The 22,365-nt window shown below is 39.7% G+C and overlaps 1 protein-coding gene across 1 annotated transcript in view; it reads right to left on the bottom strand.

Annotated features, from left to right (window-relative positions):
- Window positions 1–6,077, bottom strand: part of LOC149068784 (dynein beta chain, ciliary-like) — an 86,221-nt gene extending 80,144 nt beyond the window's left edge. Inside the window, exons 1-4 of the mRNA XM_089250586.1 lie at window positions 5,951–6,077; window positions 4,373–4,553; window positions 4,157–4,256; window positions 1,625–1,845 (exon numbers count right to left, since the gene is read on the bottom strand). Coding sequence (XP_089106712.1) covers window positions 1,625–1,845; window positions 4,157–4,256; window positions 4,373–4,516 — 465 coding nt within the window. The 5' untranslated portion in view covers window positions 4,517–4,553; window positions 5,951–6,077. The remainder of the gene's footprint in view (window positions 1–1,624; window positions 1,846–4,156; window positions 4,257–4,372; window positions 4,554–5,950) is intronic.
- Window positions 6,078–22,365: the final 16,288 nt, after the last annotated feature.

Here is a 22,365-nt window from a genome sequence, read left to right as displayed (position 1 = left end):
GGAACACAAGTTGTTTCCATACGACCCAAATAAAAAAAAAGTTATAAACTGTTAAAAATTGTTGCTTTATCTGCATTAAAATGCCCTTTAGATAACAGTTGTCACGGTGGGAAAAGTAGGACACTTTCCCCCCCTTGACAAATAAGCCTGACATATTTTCAACCCAGAATTGTCATGTCAAATAAGTGAAATTTGCTAAATGTAAATATAATTGTGTTTGTCGCGTGGAAAATATTTGAGCTTCTGTCTTTATATTATTGTGGAAAGCTGAGCCGAATCTCGTGGTTGTCTAGTTCCTTTCTTCTTGTGTTATCATTCCATCTGATATTCATAAAATGCCCAAGATCTGAACCACAGATCGTTTGTATAGAGTGGACACACACTCTTTATGCATCACACTGTATGTGTTTGTCGGAAAATCTAAATTATTGAATGCTTTGCTTTGACATCTCAATCTTTTGAACTCAATAACAAATTCCTCGAATTTTTCTGAATCTTCCTGTAAAATTTTGGGAAATTCCAAGTTAAATTGAATGAGAAAATGTGTGTTCTTTTGAATAATATATTCTTTCTTTTGTGACAGAGACACACCTAATGATCCACTGATAATCAAAGATATTATCGCCATCTTGATGAGTCAGTTTTTCTTGTTCCCACACGAACGCGTTCGGTACGTGTAAAAGGAAGATAAGATTCCTTTTCTTTTTTTTTCTCTTTCTCTCTCACTGTTCGTAATCTGTTGTATATATTTTTTTTATACTTGAAAATCCGATTTTTCGCCTTTTGTATATTCTGAGTCGATGTTTTTTTTTTAATAAGGGAAACAAACATTTTTGTTAATCCAGAGTTAAATAATTTTGAGACTCTGTGTGTTGATATATTCCTTTTTCTTTGTGACTTAATTGTTTGGGTTAAAATGCTGTAGTACATATTTATTCAGGAGAATTACTCACAGACACACAAAGGGTTGTTGTGGACATGGTAACAACTCAAAAATGGTACCCCACTAATATGATCACCAGGCCAAAAGTTTTTTTTCTTGGGGTACTGTCAACTTAAATAGTACTCAACAATTTTGCACCACAGCATAATTGGTGCCGTGAAAAACAACCATCATCACACTGGTGCCATGAAGAATCCGTAAAAACACCAATCGTCACATGATTTTATATACTGCAAGTGCCAGCCAAATAAGCCTAGACATTGATCCATGGTAACTTAGTCACTGGGAGAGAAAAAAGTTGTATATATTCATCATATATCCCATGTGTATAGTGGAAAAGCCTACAAATAGAAATTGGGGATTGAAAATGTGACTTTTTTTATGTCCAGTCTTAGTAATCAGAAGTACATAGGAGTAATTTTTATGAGGAGTAACTTTCAATAATGAGTGTCATCCTCAGTTTATGTTTTTGATAAAAGAAAAACAGGTTTTTCAAGAATTTTTTTGATATTATAGCGAAAGCTTTCTAATTTTCAACTCATTATAACCGAATATTTTCTATCTTTAACATTATGCTTTTACCAATCATTTGCAAATCATTTGTTATAGCAAGATTCTTGTTATAAGTTATACAGTTATATCAGACTTTTACTGTATTTCTCATAAGAAAAAGAAAAGTACCAATCTTATGAACAGGTTTGAAATGGAATTCAAGAGAGCCACTGTCATGTATTCAGAAGAAAGGCATCCACGTGCTTGACAAAATGTCCAAAAGTGTGCAATACCACCTATCAGCAAGGGCATCAGTTTGTCCATTCGAGGTACATCTTTGCTGTCGATATTCTCCAGTAACTTCATTGGATAAATTAACTCCTTACAAATCAATTTTGCTTCTTCTGTACCTGCAATTTAAAAAAATATATTTATTCTTTTTTTATTATGGCAAAGGGGAATAACACAATGTTGGTGTGCACGCTGACGTAAATTTAAAAAATACCATTTATGTCACTTGTTCTGTTTGTTTTTTGTTTTTTTTTTTTTTGCCGAACAATTGTTTCCCTTATTTTTTTTTCATTTTTTTGTTGATCCGCAAACTGTTTCTACCATTTCAGCTGCTCTGTGAAATCATTCAACTATTTTCACCTGTCCCCAGTTGTAGAAAGGTTGAAGAACATTATTCTAGAACAGGGGGTTGGCCAACCTTTTCAGAACATTTTTGATGCACATGCCACCTCTGTAATACTCAATATGCAGACCTTCTGTCTCACTTTTACGGGATATATAACCCCCCCTCCCCATAATGTTTCAACTACCTTCTTGTTTCACCTTTGTTTTGTCATCTTTTTCTGAGCAAACATGCTTTGGTTTTGAATCACAATCAATTTCAATAATGAAAATTACGTATGTGCATCAATAGAAGATTCATTTTACATACACTATGTTGAAATATATATATATATATCCCCTCCCCCCCCCCCCTGTACCTTCTCTTCTGATGCTTTCTTCACATCTTTGTTTTCAAAACAAAAACCACATTGGACAAATGTTATCTCCAGGGCGCTAATGCACAAGTCCAGAGGCCTCAAGTGCATATGGGACCGCATGCTAATAAGATTGATACTATGATTTTTTTTTTTTTTCTTAAATTTTTTTTCACGTACTCCCAAGGGATCAGCATGATCCGTCCAGGGAACTTGTTAGTGTTAGTAAACATCCATGCCCGAACTAGGATTCAAACCCAGACCTGCACAGTGAGAAGCTAGTTCTCAAACCAGTATTAGAAAGTAAGTATATAGTAATCAGTAGGGAGATACTTCAAGCTATATAGGGACTCAGTATCTCATTCTGCACAAAGGAAGCGGTACGATAGGGCTATTATGATGGCCCGGCTTATCTCATAACTTTTCTTCATTTTTTTTTAAATTTTATCTCATGGTTATTGTTAACCAGTCATCTGGCTATGACAACATATGCTGTTGTTACATTTTTCTGTGTAATTATTTAAATTCTTGAAAACTATAATTAGTAATTATATCAATTATAATTCTTTTTTGATGATTTAAAAATACAGTGTTAAGAACATGGTGAAGAGAGTTTCAATGTATTCATAAAAAATTTCAACCAGGAAAATATTTATTATTAGCTTCAAACTCTTTAAAAAAGGAGAAATTGACCAGTTGACCGGTAAATAAGACCTACCATACAAAATTGAGGTTCAGTAGCGTAAGCAGGTACAAGATTCTTGAATGGGCTAGGCAAATCACAGAGGATGTGTGATTTGAGGGGCAAATGTCTGCATCCGCTGTCTCGTATATAATAAGCCAATAATATAATTTTCCAATGAGGGGGGGGGGGGAGTGATCGCTACTATTTCCTCCTCTTTGCCCACCTATGTAAAGTAGACAAAAAGGCAGAACCGATCTTAGGGTGCGGTAGCCTGGTCGATAATATGCTCGCCTAAAGTACCAAAGGATGTTTAGAGGTGTCGCGAGTTCGATACCCGGTTCGTCTTTGTCAGAAAACTTTCCTGACACAGGGGTACAACAAGAAACGTCGACTTGACCGCAGCAAAAAATTGCTATCGCTGGGAGTCCCACATCGAGGGGTTAGCGCACCAACCTCTCGATGAGTATACAAAAAACAAGCCTGCCGTTCGGAATCGGCGATAAATTGTAGGTCCCGGTCTAATTAGCCCTCGTGTGCAGAAAATGACCATGGTGTGACAAAAATGATCAAATGATCAGAACCGATCTTCCCGTGAAAAAGTCTTGCCACAGAGAGAAACAAGCCCACAACGGTACAATTATTTAATCATTGCACTTCGCTCATAGTTAAAAGATTGATGGCAGGTGGCAACACTACTTATAACAAACATTACACAGAAACAAATTTCACGTCAAGTTCATTACATGTACACACACATTCCAACATGTACCAATTCAAGGAAACAGATATTTTCTGGGTATTATGCCGAGGTGAACTTGGAAAGACAAGTAATCTTGTTCCTGCTGGGACTTCAAACCCAAGCCCTCTTGCATACCAGGCAAGCATGTTACCATCTACACCACTAGAGACATGACCCTGCCTTCCTTATTTAATCCGTGCTGTGGCATGGTGTAGAGGCTTTACATACCACTCCTGTATGGAAAGGTTGGCAAACCCCTGTTCTAGATGACCATCTAGATTCAAGAAAAACTTTTAAAAAAATCTTACCATCCTTGATTCTAATGATTAGGCTTTCCAGTGATTGATAACAGTGACTTTTTCGCCTTTTCAAGATATCAAGTATTGTTCTCATATTTTCTCTAACAAGCTGAAAAATTAAAAAAAAGAAAAGAAATACTGGTTTTAAAAACTATACACTAGCCATACACATGTTTCATGTATTTAAAATGTCAAATTGATACTGAGGGGGAATAAATTTATTACTTGATTTTTAATGGATATCAAAGATTTTAAGCGAGACGTCCAAAATGAAAAAATTTCTTTAGGTTCAAGTTGGATCGAATATTCTTTCAGTATCGCTATGGAGAGGGATTCCGTCAATTGGCTTTCCCAGAAGACTGCAAACATTTCTATATTTTCTTGTGTTGTTTTCAGCCATTCTTCTCTGCAACAAATAAAATATAAAAATAATTGATTTATGTTGGAAACTCTTAAATTTTAATTTTCAACCAACGTAAATAAAGCTTTTTTTCAAACAATTATACTGGGTGGATGAGAAGTTCTAGACACATTTTAAAAGTTAATAACAAATCAATTAATTGACATAAAAAGATGCCGTATGCACTAAAATACTTATCATGCTAGAGTTTTTTTGTTTTTTTTTGGTGAATTAAAAAAAATGTTGCTTAGAAAGTCTAGTTTGGGGCCCACTAGAAAAATCTCAGCCTTGGGGGAACTGCATGCAACTCTCTGCCCTGCAACTCCTTTGGGGGGTCTACTAAGCCTCCTAGATAGGGACCAGTACCTGTCTATGAGGTGTTGGCACAGCTAACTTATAGGGGCTCTACCAAAAAAATCTCAACCTAGGACCCTGTGTGTATATTCCTCTAGGGTTTGCAAAGTCTCCTAGAAAGGAATAAATACCAGCTCAAGAGGCTTTGGACCAGCTTACTTATAGGGACCCTTAAAAGTCTTGATTAGAGGGCCGCACCAAAAAATCCCTGCCTAGGGGGTCCTGCATATGCTTTTGGGGGAGGGGGGTCTACTAATTATCTCAGAAATGTACCAGTGTAGAAGGCTTTGGCCCAGATTACTTACAGGGCCCTTAAAAAGTCTGGTTCGGAGCCCCTGCATACTTCTCTGGAGATTTCTGAGGTCTTCTAGATAAGGACCAGTACCAGCATAGGAGGCTTTGGCCCAGTTCACTTAGAAAGGCCCTTTAGAAGTCTGGTTTTGGGCCGTGCTAAAAATTCAAAGTCTAAGGAGCCCTGTTAGTACACAGGGCTCCTTAGGCTTAGATCTGGGGGTTTGCAAAGTCTCCTATATAGGGACCAGTTTAGGAGATTTTGGCACAACTTACTTACAGGGGACCTCTTAAAAAGTATGGTTCGGGGGACCTGCGTATTCCTCTGGGGGATCTGCTAAGTCTCCTGGATAGGGACCAGTACTATCCTAGGAGGATTTGGCCCCAGCTTAATCATAAAATTCCCTTAAAAAATCTGGTTTGAGGACCTGCATACTCCTCTGAAGGAGGATGTCCTAGATGGGAAACCAGCACCTGTCTACGAGGCTTTAGTTCAGCTACTTATAAGGGCCTAGAAAGTCTGGTTTGTAGGGCCCGCACAAATTCCCAACCTAGAGGCCCTGCGTATTCCTCTGGGGATCTGCTAAGTCTTCTACATGGGGACCAGTGCCCGTCTAGGCTTTATGCCAGCTTTCAACAAAAGGGAGAAGATGCAAAATGTGTGACCCCCTTAATGTAATAAAATACTTAAAAAGCAAATTTAGGTTCAATTTAACTGATAGGCATAATCTGAAAATTATAATCAATTTTTTTTCTACTTGTTTGTCGTGTAGTTGACATTGGTATTTCATCGCGTCTCACGCATTTTTTGGCACTGAGCATTTGTTTACATACAAAACGGGCGCCGCACTGAAAATCATGCAAGTGTCGGCATCGTGGTTTTCCGGTGGACTTCCCGCCTCTCGTCATCAGCATTAATAAATCCTTACTGCAAATTTTGTGAGTATCACGTGAAATAAATCCGAAAGTAATTAGTTAATCAAGTTAGTTGATAGAAACAAAATTTCCGCATCTCAGACTCATTTGTTTTTCCTCCCAATGTCATTGTCAATTGCATTGACATCTATCTTGTATTTGAAGACATAAGCTTCGGAGCAGCTCATCACGAACGTTTTGGAAATTTTAGGGGGGTCCACGTGCAAGGCCGTGGTGGGGGGAGGGGGCGAAAAAAGGGAACAAAAGAGGCCAAACTATTGTTTTATCACTTTGGTCCCCCTCCGAACGAAATTTCCGGCAACGGGCCTGTCCACATGACTTTTACGGGCCCCTTCTACAATGAATTTATAATGTGAAAAAATGATAAGAATAGTCTGATGCTGGAGCCCTGTCAGCCCCCCACCCTGCCCATGGGCAGCACCGCAAATTTGAGGGTGCAGACGGGTCTGGTGCTCCGAGCACCGGACCAGGAGGGGGGACAAATTTTATCTTTTAACCTCTCTTCCAACAGGGCCGCAACTAGGGGGGAGCAGGCGGGTCTCGTGCCCCGGGCGCTGGACCAGAGGGGGCACAAATTTCATTCTCAAACCTTACCTTCAATGTTACAAAGGGACGCCAAAATGCGTGCTTTCCCTGGATGACGATAAGCATCTGGTTGTTGCGGCCCTGGACAACGAGGATTCGTTAGCTTTAATAATTTTTATTCTGTATTCGGGGAGGGGCGTCTTCAGGGCATCGTGGGATCCCGGACCAAGTGATTTCTCTGAGGCCCTACCTGGCAAATTATTGTTGAAAAATTGAACATACTCATTTCTCTGAAACCTCCAGGTAAGCCCATGTGTTAAGACAGCACTGCGGCAGCTACTGATTAAGAAAATTTGCTTTATTGCCCGTGGCTAGGGTGTGTTTTGGCTTCCGATTCTCCATAATTTTTGGCGAGAAAAAAAGTTAACTCAGTCACCTGATCCAGCGTCCACTGCATTAGACACCTCCTGCCTTCCCAAGTTGTAGTCCCGTGCATGAGCCTCTCCCTCCCACATAGGGAGGGCTATATGGGCTCTGGTCCCGGGGCCCGGGATTTATATTTTTTTATACTACACTTTAGAGGGCCCCGCAAAAAATCTTGTTTAAGTGCCATAAAAAATCTTGAGCAGAGCCATGAAAAATCCTGGCCAGGATGTGGGGGCGGCATGGGTACACAAACTCTGTCCCGCGGGCCAACTATCCCTTCCGAGAGGGCAGCGAAGCAACTTTTGAAAAAATGCATATCGTTTTAAAATACGCTTCAGGAGGTGTCTTACATTTTACGACACCTATCCGCACACAAACGCATTAAAGCCGGGTTTTCAGAGCAGGTTTCCTGTGCCGCGCGCAACGTGATTCGCCCAGTGCGACACGCCGTCCACTCACCAACAAGAAAAGCAGCAAAACTGCAGCAGCAGTTTTCCTACAGAGCGCAATACGCCTCAAGGCAGCGCTTTACGTCGGGCGTGATTGGCTGACTGCTTGTGGAGGAGTGAAATGCGTTGTACGCCGCGCGGTTTTGCCGATGTTCTCTTCACTCTTGTGTGTTTCCTTTCCTTTCCCTTAAAACCGGAGCATGCAGACGACAGAGCTGATGCTGAAGCCATATACTATAATATAGCCGCCATGATCTGATGCGCCCCGCTAGGAAAACACAAACGCGTAGCGTGATTATGTAACACGTTGCTGCCGACGTGAAATTATACTGTTCGGTTCACGCGGTGCAAAACATCTATTCCTAGGAAAACCCGGCTTAATATGTTACATTTTACCATATTAATGCGAAATAGATATGATGATGATGGATTGCATAATGCATCATTGATTCTTGGTGCAATGACAAAACTATGCAGAAATTACCTCACGCTGAATCGTTTTAAAGAAAAAATGAGTCGATTAATGATGATGATGATGAGTCGTATCACTAAGTTTTATTTATCTTCATTTCTATGGGTATGAAGTTCGTTTTCAGCAGAAAAAATAAATTGATGCTCTGTTTTTTTAACAACAAATTAACAAATATCGCAAAACGAACGAATGCGTTAGTTGGAGATGTTGGAAAGTTCACGCCGATGAGAGAATGGTAAAATAAATTTTCAATTAGGAATTAGCTCACAACCATGAGCCGGAAAATAATCCATTGAGACAAAATAATATGCAATGAAATTGCAAAGAAAAGCGGCGGGAAGTCTTTTTGAAAAATCATTCAAGTAGAAATCAGTGCTTCTCCTCATTCCGAAAATATCACCTTTAACCCATTGGCTGCGGCTGCGGGAGATGCGTCACAAAAAATGCTTCTCTCTCTGCGGGAGTGTAAAAAAAACTCTTTTTTTCAGTTTTCTTTTGTGAAAGATAGATGGCAAACTCAGACATGGCAAATTCAATACAGATTCGTGATACAGATAGAGAATCTGGGTTTGAACCAAAAATCACTTACACGCTAGTGATTGGAGTCTACTCTACTCACTCTACTACTACTCAATCCCATATGCAACATAGGTGCTGGAACGTAGGAGCTGAGGCCATTTGCGTTCCCCCTCCTATAAATTTTGTAATGGGACTGAGCCCCCCTCCCTTCCCAATAATTTCTGAAAAAAAATGCAATGCACCCTCCCTCTTCTCCGTACGCGCTTGAGTCCCGCGTATACGAAACGACTAGCAACTTTCAGCCCTCCCAATGTTTTCTCCATGTCGGCAGTACCGCCTTAACACATAGGTCCACCCGAACGCAACCCGAGGGCCTCGAGAATGGGGTCTCGAGAAAGGGTCTCAAAAAATGAGTAGTTGAATTTTTCGAAAATTTGCCAGGTAGGGCCTTAGAAAAATCACTTGGCCCGGGGGGCCCATGGTGCTCTTAAGACGGCCCTGGTTCTAAACCAGGGACTACCCCCCCACACACTTTAGAAGGAAAAAATTGAAAAGCCCTCCCTCGAAAAAATTCTGCATACGTAGCCGACTGATCTATGTGCATTATGTACTACATTAGTGTGATCTATGTACATTACATAATGTAAGTACCAGAGCAGTGATTGACCAAAAAGATTGATCTTGAGAGTTTGTAAGCATAGGAGTGACCAGGTCAGTGAACGACCATAAGATTGACCAGAAAAGTGTGGAAGCTACTGAGGAGCCCACCAGGAGCCCCCAGTGGTCCTTCAGGGAAGGAGTTCCGAAAATTATTTTCTCGTTCCCGAACTAAACGACCCTGGACAGGGATGAAATTTGAAAAATTTTCAGTAATTAATTAAAAAATAAAGTATACTTAAGAAAGAACAGTACTTTGCAAACACTAAGTGGTGAACCGGAGCAGGTGCCCCAAAAATTTCCTGACGGTCCCACTAAAATAAGTTGAAAAAAAAATAATCTTGTGTTTATTAATACATCGTAGGAAGCTGTTGTGGACGAAAACTTGCGCTGTCGTCTGCTTCATTCTAGGCACTGAGCTTTAAGTAAAGCTCTTTTAAAGTAAGTTTACTTATAGCTCAGTGATTCTAGGTGTTTTTTTTTTGACAGCTCCTTATGCTCTTAGAAAAGAACCGAACTTGCTATCCAGTTCAGTTTGTGGTCTTTGGATCGTAGGGAGCTGTTGTGAACGAAAACTTGCGCTGTCGTCTGCTTCATTCTAGGTGCTTTGATTTTGATGGCTCCTTATGCTCCTCAGAAAGAATTGCGCTTGCCATTCAGTTCAGTCTGTGGGATTTTCTCGTGGGGAACTACGCTGAATAAAAATTGCCTCTTCTTGATTCGAAATTCATTATCACGGTTTTAGTCCTCTTCCTTTTGACAGCAAAAACAGTGTATTAGAACAGTGGAAATTCACACTTTATTTCTAGTCTGCTTCTTCCCTGGTTCTGTATTAGTCATCTCCAGAGCCCGGAAGTTCAGGCAAAATGCCATAAATGCCTTTTTTCCCCTATTTACAAACTTTTTTGGTAAAAATTCCTTTTTTTTTTCGTGCCAGAAATGTCCATTTTAACATAGTTCTAAGTTTACTAGTGAATTTCAGACGCCATAATCTGTAAAATATGGATATTTTGGGCATTGAGAACTCCAAAAGAATTGCTCTTTTTAAAATTTTCCAACACTAAGTATTAATTGTCGACCAACCTCACCCCCCTTCCAGTCCCATTTAGACGCAACCAAGTGATCTGAGAGATTGGTGTTGGCATGTATTAACTTTGCTTTGATTGGATGGTGTTAGACGAGAGTGGGTTTTGTTTCAGATGAACGCAGCTTGTGTTAGAAAAGCACAGGAAAATTAGAAATCCCCCACAGGCGGGGTAGGAGCAGACAGGTTCTGAGGCCCATGTTGTTTTGATTTTATTTTTTGCACCATAAATGCTCTGAAAAGAATCGTGGCTATTTATTAAACATGAATATTTAGTATTCGATTAAATTGACAAGAGTCGCCCTCAGGGGGTGTGTGACAGATGCGGTCACACAAGGCCTCGCGCTCGGAGTCCCGCATGCGTGGTAATATCAAAAAAATGTTTTTTTTTCTTTTTACAAAAATAGAACAAGATAGCCATGTTTCAACTACAGAAATGATAATGATTATTCCAAATAATACAACAAATAAACGAGAATTATTCGCAATTCGAGTGAGCCCCACAGATCATTTTCTCTACCGACTCTGGGTCTGGTAATGGCGGCCCTAGAATTGACCTATTCCTGATAGCATTTTTAAGTGGCTATTTTAGGCATTTTTAGTGCCTTTTTGCCTGCCTATTTCGACCATTTTTAATGCCTGAACTTCCCGGCTCTAGTAATCTCTAATTTTGAGACTAGATGGCAGCACCAACAATTTAAATCAAACAGTGGGAATACCGATTTTACTATTATAGTTCAAGCTAGGGTCAGTGCCGTCTTAACGCATGGGCCCACCCGGGTGCCTCAGAAAAATGAGTAGTTGAATTTTTCGATAATTTAATATTGTTTTATAATTTATTACATTATTTTTATTTATATATATATATATATATATAATTAATAATAACACTTGGCCTAAGGGCCCACGATGCTCTTAAGACGGCCCTGCATGTCGGCGCCACTGATGTGCATCCTCCCAGTGGGAGGCTCCCACACAGTACAAGCAGACCTGTCAGAGAATAGAGAAATAATAACAATAATAAAAACTAGACATAAACACTATAAGTACGTCTTATATATGTATATACGTCATTTAAAGAATTTCATCTTTAAGAAAAAATTCGAAACATCACAGAGAATGATTGAGCGGGATACTATATCGTCTGTATATGATGGAAGCACTCTGAGGGTTAAAGATTGTGACGAATACATATATTCAATATGTATATGAAAAATTTATTCATCACATAAGAAGTGAACGTATAGGTCAGTGTTTCTCAAAATGTGCGTTGCTTCTCCTAGGGGTGCCACAAACCTTTGTGAGGAGCGTCGTGGTGAGCTGGAGATATTAATTAATACGAATTACGAATTGGACAAGGCAGCCGCCTGCGACAAAAGTTTGAAAATCACTGGTGTGGGCATCATAGGAGAGAAGATAGACTTGCAAGTCTGGGGAAGCACGTTCATTATTCCTGGGGGGGGGGGGATACGATGATGATGTCAATTCATATGTACATATATACATTAGATCAGTCGACTCCACCTTTGAAGCTGGGGGGGGGGTGTAATAAAAACAAATAAAAACATATCTCCGCCCATGATATAGACATATAAAACAAAATGTTTACCGTCAAAATTTTTACATGCCCTCGGCACACTAGATAGATTTAGGCAATAGATCTGGCCCCAGGCAATAGATTTGCGCAACCCAGTTTCCTACGTTCCGAATAAGCATAGTAAATAAAATAAATAAAAACATAATAAATAAGCATTACAAAAGTACTGCACTTTGCAACTAGTATCACGTTTTTGTAACGTTTATTTCAATGGCACAGGCTCATGAAGGCAGACGAAGCATCGTATTAACCGATATTTCACTGTATCCGATTATTTTATAAAAGGGCACAACTTATAAAAATGATCAAGTATTCTGTAAATTATTGAGAAATTAATTTCCCGAATAAAAAAAAACGATAAAAAATGGGGAAAAAATATGACCGAAATACATTCGTGTGAAATCAGAAAATATCTCCAAAATCAAAGACAGATGACGCTAAAAAACGAAACTACTTTATCTTTCCCCGCAAAACAATCGAAACTGAAATTGCTGTAAAAAAAAAAGAACAAAATTTGTCTACCACAGTATACAATTAAAATAAAAAAAGCAGTAACCAATATTTGTCTGCATTAAATTTCCCAATAATTGAGCTCAACTGTGATTCATATATAATATTTCATCAAAACTTACAACATAAATTTCTCCAAAAGAAGAGATAAACATATTCCTATAATATGCATCAGTTCAGAAATTAATGTTTCAAGTCAGCAGCAGAGGTCACTACATTTTTTTTCTGGTTACGCGCAATTCTACGCACTTTTGTTCATCTCCAATTTCTTTCACTCTTTCCAAATTGCACTTATTTTCTTACATACGATTACCGGTTGCTTGAATAACATGTTTGAGAAGTTTCGATATCCCCATCACCTACAATGACGAAAATCAGACTGAGGGCAATCGACCGAGTCCTGGATTTTCGCCCCTAGCTCTAAACAATTGGGGCGGTGAGTTCACAATTTTCCTTCTTTTGTTCAACATAATTGAAAGAATGCCGAAATGAATGCTCCTGCCCGTCTGGGACCTAGTAAACTTTCGTGTCCAGTTGCGGCTCTGAAAAGCAGAAAAAGCGTTATCTTCGATCTCTTTTTATTTCTTAAAACCAGTGGCGTCTTAATGGGTTATCCAATGGTGTCCAGAGAAAATGGTTCCAAATCAAACAGGGGCCCGAAATTATTGAAAGTTTTTATTGATATACGTTAGTTAGAAAATATGTAGCCTATTTAAATTGGGCTCAGAGGGTTTCTAGAATTGAGTGGAATCCCGAAATCTTGAAGTTGGCCGACGTGGCATTATAGTAAAATTGTGAATTATATAAATTTATTTTTTACTTGTTTGTCATCGGTGGCTGTGACAGAACGGGCATTGGCAGGACCGTTCTTCCGGTGATCTCTGCAGAAACAATGTCTACGAGGCTGTTCAGCGAACGCAATTGCGGCTGAAGCTCTTTCATAAGGCGGCTCAGTCTAGCATCTCGAAGGAAATCGGGATCACTCACGGCCTGCAGCAAGCCCTAAAAATTACAGGAAAATATAATTTTACGACAGTGGGAGCACTTGACAATAAGTTTTCATGTGATTTAAGAGATAGTTTTCTATTAGACGGTGATGTGGGAATAATGGAAGAATTTCCATAATTATTCTTACTGATGAAAAAATGATTCTTTACTTGGTAAAAATGGAAAATAATTTCTACGATTTTTTTAACATTTGATTTAAAGAAATTACCTTATTAATTGATGGCTACAAATAAATGGTAAATACAGCTTGAGTATACACCTTGTCGTCTTAACGCATGGGTCCAACCCAGGCACGGCCCGGGGGCCTCAGAAAAACGAGAAATAGGTGAAGTTTTCGAGAATTGGCCAGGTAGGGCCTCAAAAAAACACTTGGTCCTTGGGCCCATGATGCTCTTAAGATGGCTCTGCGTATACAACGTCTATCCTACGTCTTTAGGGCATCACAGGCTCCCGAGCTAAGTGATTTTTCTGAGACCCCTCTATTTGGCTAGAAATGCTTGCCTACCAATCTGCATGCTTAATCTCGAAAATTTTAACCAGATCTCATTGCCAAGTGTACAGAGGTTCCATCAAAGGCGGATTTATGGTTTTGCTACCTGTGGGCTACACCAATTCTGCTGCCATTCTCCCATTTTGCCATTAATATGCTCGTACACTCTGTAGGCCACTCTTTTGGTCGCTCACCGACCTAGTAACATGCTCACACACTCTTTTGGCCATTCACATGTTCACTCACTCTATAGGTCACTCGTTTTGTCATTCACATGCTCACACACTCTATAGGTCACTCTTTTGGCCATTCAATTGCTTGAACCCTGTTTTGGTCACACACGTGAATGACCCCACCCTTGGTCATTCTTTTGGTCGCTCATCTAACTGGTCTCTCGCTCTCAAGGGCACTCGTTTTTGGTCAGTCATTGACTTGGTCCCACGATCTGTAGTCCCTCGCTCTCTAGATTATTCTTTTGTCATTCACTTGCTCACTGTTTTGGCCGCTCCACATGCTTGTACACACTCTAGGTCACATTTTTTGATCACTCACATGCTTGCACACACATTTTAGGTCACTCGTTTGGTCACTCACCGACCTAGTCTCACGCTCTCAAGAGCACACTTTTGGTTAGTCATCGACCTGGTCCCTTGATCTATATAAACTTAATACATGGCCCCCATGCTCACACACTGTCTAGGTCACACTTTTGGTCATTCACATGCTCACATACTCTTTTAGTCATTCACATGCTCACACACTCTTTTGGCCATTCCACGCTCACACACTCTATAGGTCACTCTTTTGGTCATTCACATGCTCACGCACTCTTTTGGCCATTCACATGCTCACACACTCTATAGGTCACTGTTTTGATCATTCACATGCTCACACACTCTATAGGTCACTGTTTTGGTCATTCACATGCTCACACACTCTATAGGTCACTGTTTTGGTCATTCACATGCTCACACACTCTATAGGTCACTGTTTCGGTCATTCACATGCTCACACACTCTTTTGGCCATTCACATGCTCAAACACTCTATAGGTTACTTTTTTGGCCATTCACTTGCTTGAACCCTGTTTTGGTCCCACACGTGCATGACCCCCACCCTTGGTTATTCTTTTGGTCGCTCACCTACCTGGTCCTTCGCTCTCAAGGATACTCGTTTTTGGTCAGTCATTGACCTGGTCCCACGATCTGTAGATTACTCCCATGCTCACACACTCTAGGTCATGTGTTTTAAACTGGTGTTCCGAGGATCCTTAAAAATCCCAAAACCCGGCGAGCCTTTCAAAGAGGAAAACTTTCTTGTCACTAATACTTGAAATCGCAACACCCTTCTTGAAGATAGTTTACGAGATAGTGCCTTTTAAAAGAAAAAAAACTCAGTCCACACTTTGGATAGCACTAAACAACTTAGAAACAGTAATAATAAATTTTTTTCACATAAAAGTTATGAACCAGACTCCAGAAGAAGAAGGGAGGGGGTCAAAAATGGCTAAAAATTTGCTTACGTAATACTTGAACGGTCCCTAAGGCAAAGGATGATGCCCCATAGAAATCAGTGTTAAAATTGCCGATTTTAATGTAGAAATGCGGAAATTTTGTGTTGTTTTCTGTCACATTAATAATTTTAAAAATTGTATTCAATACTCGATTTTGGAAATATTGAGTTCGCTTAGAGATATACGAAGCCCAGGAAGTCGCGTAGGAAGTCGCCATATTGGTTCAACTTGAAAACGGTTTGTATGTCCCTCAAAGAAAGAGGGAGGTATCACGTGATCCAAAAAAACCTCATGAAAGAAAACCCGGGCAGCGCCGGGTATTATAACTAGGCGCATTTGGCCAAAATCCTTATTATTTAGATTACAGGGTATAATCTATATCGATCATCCAGATTTATCTCCCGCATTTTTGTAATTATACAAATCCGCATTCCTCTACCATTTTGGCAATTGTGCAAGTTCGAAACATGTTCCCTTATTAATTTTTGTAATTATGCAAGTTGCAAAATGTTTTTCTTTCATTTTTGTCGTTATACAAGTTCGTAGCATGTTTTCTTTTTCCATTTTTGTACCCGGGCAACGCCGGGTATTATAGCTAGTAAGTTATAAAAACAGTGGGTTTTTTTTTCAAAAATGGCTAAAAATTTGCTTACGTAATACTTGAACGGCCCCTTATGTTGGCGTTCAAAGTATTAATATTTACTTTTTTTTTTTGAGTGGCCCACAATAACTCCATCGAATTCTTTAAATATTTTTGGGAATATTTAAAATGAGGAGAATCAGTGATAATTTATTCAAAACTTTTTGAAGACTTCACCTTGCGACCCTTTTCTTAGTTACTTTTGTCCACAACCAATAACGGGTAAAAATAAAGCGTTATTAGCATAAATATGCGTTCTGTAGAATATTGAAAATAAGTTTACGGTACAGTATTATATTACGTGTAGGAAACATCATGGAAATGGAACTTCTGCTGCCACCTATCAAATTAAAAACGCAACTTTTGTGATTCTTCTACTGACATTGTTGACTGGTTTTTGATTAATGCACCGCATAAGAAAAATCAATATAATAGGATATTAATAAATGTTTTATGAGCAATAATATTAGTTAAATTGTAATGCCTTTGTAATTTAAGAATTAATGAAAGGAACACAGATTTCAGAATCGATGAAAATTCAGAATTAACGGTGTAAAAAATTCCAGAATTGGCGAAAATTCTGAATTAATGCAAGAAATAATCTAAGAATTGGTGAAAGTCTCCAATAATTTACCGTGAGTGCAGGGCCTCACAAAGCGCAGGCTCCGACGCGACCGTACCTGTCGCACACCCCGCTAACGGCGGCTCTGCTAAGGTGCCCCTCAAGCGCATTTCTTTGCCCGGTGCGGGCAGATACTGTCATTGAGTCTCTGATAATCTTATAAGTGCTTACCTGCTGCAAAAAGACTTTACATTGCTGCAGAGCATCGCCTAAAAGATTTCCACACATAATTGATTCGGTCAGTTTCTTCACCGAATCGATCGGCCCATCCTCGTTGACTTTCAAAAAGAAAGCTGATGATTTCTGAGACTGATTTTGAACGGTCTGATGATCGACGTCAGTCGTGACGAACAGCGAACCATTCGATCGTTCGGAGATGAGAACGACGGCTATCCCAGTCGCATCTAGAAATCCGTCGGTCAATAACTTCGCATATTTTCCAGAGCATATCGCCTCGAGCCGTTCTTCGTCGGTGACCTTCAACAAGCACTTCACGACCCCTTTTATGAATTTCAATCTTTCATCGATAGTGTTCTGTGTGGACATCGCGACACTTATTCAAGAGAGACCTAACTTATATTCTTCTCATAATGCTCAACATATAGACCAGGGGGCTATGGGTCACGACCCAAATGTTGGTCACAGGAGTTTTGGAGATGGATCGTTCAAATCCACTAGTATCCAGGGGCTCTCGAGCTATGGTTCTTGCTTCTTCTAATTCACAGGGACTTCCGAGATGGGTCGTACGAATCCACTTTCAGCCAGAAATCCTTAAGCCATGGGTCACGACCTAAACTTGATTTGCAGAGGCTTCCGAGATGGTTCGTACAAATCCTCACACTGCTAGGGATTTTCATGCAATGGTTCACTATCCAAACTTGATTCTCAGGGGCTTCGCCGATGGGTCTTACGAATCCACTTACAGTAAAGGGTTTAGAGCTGTGGGGTCACGACCCAAATTTGATTCGCAGGAGCTTCCAACATGAGTTGTACGAATCCTCTAACAGCCAGGGACTCTTGAACTATGGGTCCCGTCAATTCTGATTCGCAGAAGCTTACGAGAGAGGTTGCACGAATCTACTTACAGTCAAGGATTTTTTGAGTTATTGATACCCAAATTTGATTCGCAAGAGATTCCGAGGTGGGTCGTCCAAATCCACATAACTCCAAGCTATGGATCACGACCCAAACTAGATTTAGAAGGGCTTCCAAAATGTGTCGTCCAAATCCAGTTAAATCCGGGATTATTTGAGCTATGGGTCACGTCCCAAACTTGATCCGCAGAGGCTTCCTAGACGAGTCGTACGAATCCACTTACAGTCCTGTGATAAATGCACTTATTACGTCATTGGTTTTACTAATATCGAAAAACAAATAGTCCTGTAAGTCACAAAGCTGATCTTTGTGGTGATTTTGGATCACGGTTGAAAGAGGTTAAACATCGCTGATGTAGACAGAGCCATTTATGCAAATATTGTTACAATCAGGCTAAGTTGGATTATTTGTCACAAATACTTTTTAATAATAGTTCATTATATAATGCTTTAATCACTGATATTTTACTTTTGTTAGAAGACTTGGATAGAGAACATCCATTATACTACATATTTTGACTTATGAAGCGGTTGCTATGTCTCATTCTGTGACACTTGATACGGGAAAACAAAACATTTCACCACTGGGTAGTTTGGCTCTCGTGTTACGTGATCACCAATCTCTATCAAAGTATCGTATCCGTTTCATCAGTTGCTAAGACGGACACTCTCCCCTCTTTCTCTCTCTCTCTCTCTCTCTCTCTAAATTATTCTCTCCTACTTCTTATGAGAAGTATCCAGTTAGATCTGTGTCCGCAAATATCGATTCTTTGAAACCGAAAAAAAACGGTGTGGGGGAAAATTCATCGCAAACAATTCACCGAAAAGAAAATTCACTGACATGACATTTCATCACTAGGAAAATTCACCGACAAACAATTCATCGACAAAGTGGCAGTGACTTAATGTGTGAGTGGATAAAAGCAGGTGAGTGAGTCAGGGAGTTAGTGAGCGGATGAGCAAATGAGTGAGCAAGGAGCAAACAGATGGGCAAGTGATCAACCAGATGGGCAAGTGATCAACCAGATGGGCAAGTGATCAACCAGATGGGCAAGTGATCAACCAGATGGGCAAGTGATCAACCAGATGGGCAAGTGATCAACCAGATGGGCAAGTGATCAACCAGATGGGCAAGTGATCAACCAGATAACCAACTGAATGCACAGATGAGCGAGTGAGTGAACAGATGAGCAAATGAGTGAGCACGTGAGCGAATGAGTGACCAAAAAAATTATTGTAATTGTCCCGGGAAAATTCATAATTAACGAAAGAAAAAATTTCAATATCTCAACGGAAATTCAGAATTAACGGAAGGAAAAAATTCCTGCATCAATGCAAATTCATAATTAACGGAAGAAAAAATTCCAGCACAAACGCAAACTCAGAATTAACGGAAGAAAAAATTCTAGAATTGAAGAAAATTCAGAATTATATAACGGAAGGAGAAAAATTCCAGCACGAACGCAAATTCAGAATTAAAGGAAGAAAAAATTCTGGAATTGAAGAAAATTCAGAATTAACGGAAGAAAAAATTCCAGTATATCAATGCTTATAATATGATAAGTGTAAGATAACTGATGAGACGGCATGGGCCCCTCCAATAACTTCTAAAATGTGCCTTCATTCCAATATATATGTACATTCATCCTTCTTAACGAAACCCCGGAACTTTTCTCCAACTCCCAACCCCATCTCGTTTGCAATAATCACAAAATTTGTTAATCGCAATACAACAATTGTACCAAATTATCCCAAATTATACCAAGTACCCAATTGTCCGGGGAAAATATGTTGTAAAAATTGCGTATGTTTGTTAGTTTTTTTTTTCTTATTCTTTTTACTTAAAAAATAGAGGGTTCCGGACTCTTCCTCACGAAGCTCGGCTGGAAGAGATCTCGGCAATGGGATAAGTCCAGTGGCAAAGTTCTGGCGTTCATTCAGTATATCAATGAATCCAGAATCAACGGAAGAAAAGAATTCTAGACTTGGAGAAAATTCAGAATTAATGAAAGAAAAAAATTCCAGCATATAAATGCAAAATCAGAATGAATGGAAGAAAAAATTCTGTAAATGAATAAAATTCAGAATTAATAATAGATCGAAATTAAGAATTAATGGGGAAAAAAGTTCCAGGATTGAAGAAAATTCTGAATTAATGAAACAGAGGCTGGAGCCCTGTTAGCCACGCCCTTGAGAAGGTTGTCACTTGGTCATTCATACGTTCACTCACTCACTGGTGACTAATTGTTGGTGAATTTCGCGTATAAATAAAAACTGTCTGTTTTTAAGCTGAAATTGCACTTAGTTTTGGAAAAAAATCTTTTATCAAACTTTTATAGTGTAATCCCAGCTTTATTCAGATTCATGACGATGAATTACAAGATTGAAATCGCTTACTAATTCTAATTTTCATCAATTCTGGGATTTTTTCTCTCATTAATTTTGAATTTTCATTATACAAATACAAATACAACGCCACAACAGGCAAAATTCCCAACGAGGTGGCTGAAGAGGCTCTAGGATTCTTTTTTTTAAAGTCGAAACTTGAGCTTTCATTGCAGTGGCAAGGCTTTTAGCATCGAACTGATGAGTCTGGTCATTCCAGGTGATAATGTTTTCGTTTGTGCAATAAGCTTATTCACAAATTTGGTCATGGAAGTGTTCGGACCCATAGCTATCACAAGGGTGGGGCTGACAGGGGCCCTAGTTCGGGATGATTCTTATCTTTTTTATTTTCCCCCACTACAAATTCACTACAGTGAGAAGTCCCTGTGAATCAGAAGAAGCAAGAGCCCCAGACTGTTAGTGGATTTGAACGACCCGTCAAAAATCTGATCAAGATCCCACCAAAGATCCTAGCCTAGAGGCCATTGGTGGATATACGGAGGAGGTTCATGGGAGACACATCGTCCCCCCTCCCCAGCATCAATGAGACGATTGATCTGTATATGCATATACATGAATTGACATCATCATCCTGTCCCCCCCCCCCCAGCCTTTGAAGTCTATCTCCGCCTATTAGCCCTGCTGCAGTATGTAGGGTTATGTTCGGACTCAAGTGAAACGTATTTTTAGAGAGAAAAAACGTGCCCTTAAAGGCTGTACTTCTGCTGGACAGTGCTCAATGAAATGAGCAGACTGTGTGACTTGATTGGAGAAGAGTGCGCAACTCCAAAACATTAGAAAAAAAATAGAGAAGTTCAATTGACAGATTTTTAAATTCTCCTCCAGAAAAGAGACAGAGGCCAGCTTCTGGTGAAGATTCGGCTTCTGACAAGCTTACCTTGAAAGATTCTGAAGGTATGGAAGAAGATGACACTGTATATGTTCCAAGTAAAAACTTTGTGTCATCAACATCCATTTTCAATCCCCTGATGGATGAAGGTCTCCTCTAAATTTTTCCATTTTATTGTGTCGGATGCTTTTGCCATTCAGTTGACTCCAGTCACTTTTTGGATCTCGTTGACCCATCTTATTTGGCAGGCTCGTAGCCAGAAATTTCGTTCGGGGGAGGATCACTTTCATTTCGGGGGGGGGGGGGAACCAAAGTGACAGAACAATAGATTTGGCCATCTTTTTCCTCTTTTTTCGGTCATTTTATCACATTTCGGGGGAGGACCAGACCCCCCAAGTCCCCCCTCGCTACGGCCTTGTTGTTAAGGAATGCCTTTTCGGACATTTAACACCACGGGGATACCAATCCAGAATACTTGTGGTCCATCTGTTGTTTCGTCTTCTTGCAATATATGTCCAGCTCGTTCCCATTTTAAACGTTTAATTCTTTCTATGATATCGCATACCTTTGTGTGGCTTATTATCCAAGTGATTCGTTTTCTGTCTCTCCTTGTGATGCCTAACATCATGACCCCCACATCCTGGAGTAGGGCCCTAGGCTGGGATCTTTTGCGGGCCCCCGGACCAGACTTTCACGGGCCCTCTTATGATGTATTTACAGCGTGAAAAAACAAAAAAATAATGAAAATCGTCCCGGACCCTAGGGCTGGAGCCTTGCCAGCCCACCCCTTGTGGGGGGTCATGCCTAACACGCATCTTTCCATGCTCCTTTGTGTTGTCTGAAGCCGTTCATCCCAGCCTTTGGTTAGTTCTTGAGATTTTTATAATGTTCTTAGGGTTTCACAAATACAAATACAAGGCCCCAGCAGGCAAAATGCCCAATGAGTCGGCTGAGAAAAAGATGCCCGTACCAATATGGATGTCATATATTTCTAAAATATATATAGAGCAACCCCCAATTAAAAAGCTAATTATAATACCTAAAAACTGTACATACAGTGATAAAATAAAAACTAAAAACCCTATATATAACATGATGAATCGTTTAAATAAACTTTTATCAAATTTATCTTCAAATTTAAGGTGGCATCCGGAACGAATTAAACGATTTTACATAGAAACCTGTGGGGAACTGAGTTTCGGCTAACGAACATAATTTCCGTACGAATCATCTTCGTTAGCCGCCTGTGTATCGCAGGAATTCAGCAGTAAATTTAAATGTTCCATTCCCGCTGCTTCATATGATATAGAAAGGTTATAAAATCTTAAAAGATAACATTTTTTGATACACTGTTTCCAGTGAATGAACCCAACGAGGAAATTGATCAAGAACAGTAA

Source organism: Pholcus phalangioides, unplaced genomic scaffold (assembly GCF_987345545.1).
Source record: "Pholcus phalangioides strain wild (caught in Gottingen) unplaced genomic scaffold, Ppha-v1.0 ptg000024l_1, whole genome shotgun sequence".
Classification (NCBI taxonomy): domain Eukaryota; kingdom Metazoa; phylum Arthropoda; class Arachnida; order Araneae; family Pholcidae; genus Pholcus; species Pholcus phalangioides.
Note: the sequence above shows the minus strand (reverse complement) of the source record. Positions and strands in the feature narration are given on the sequence as shown.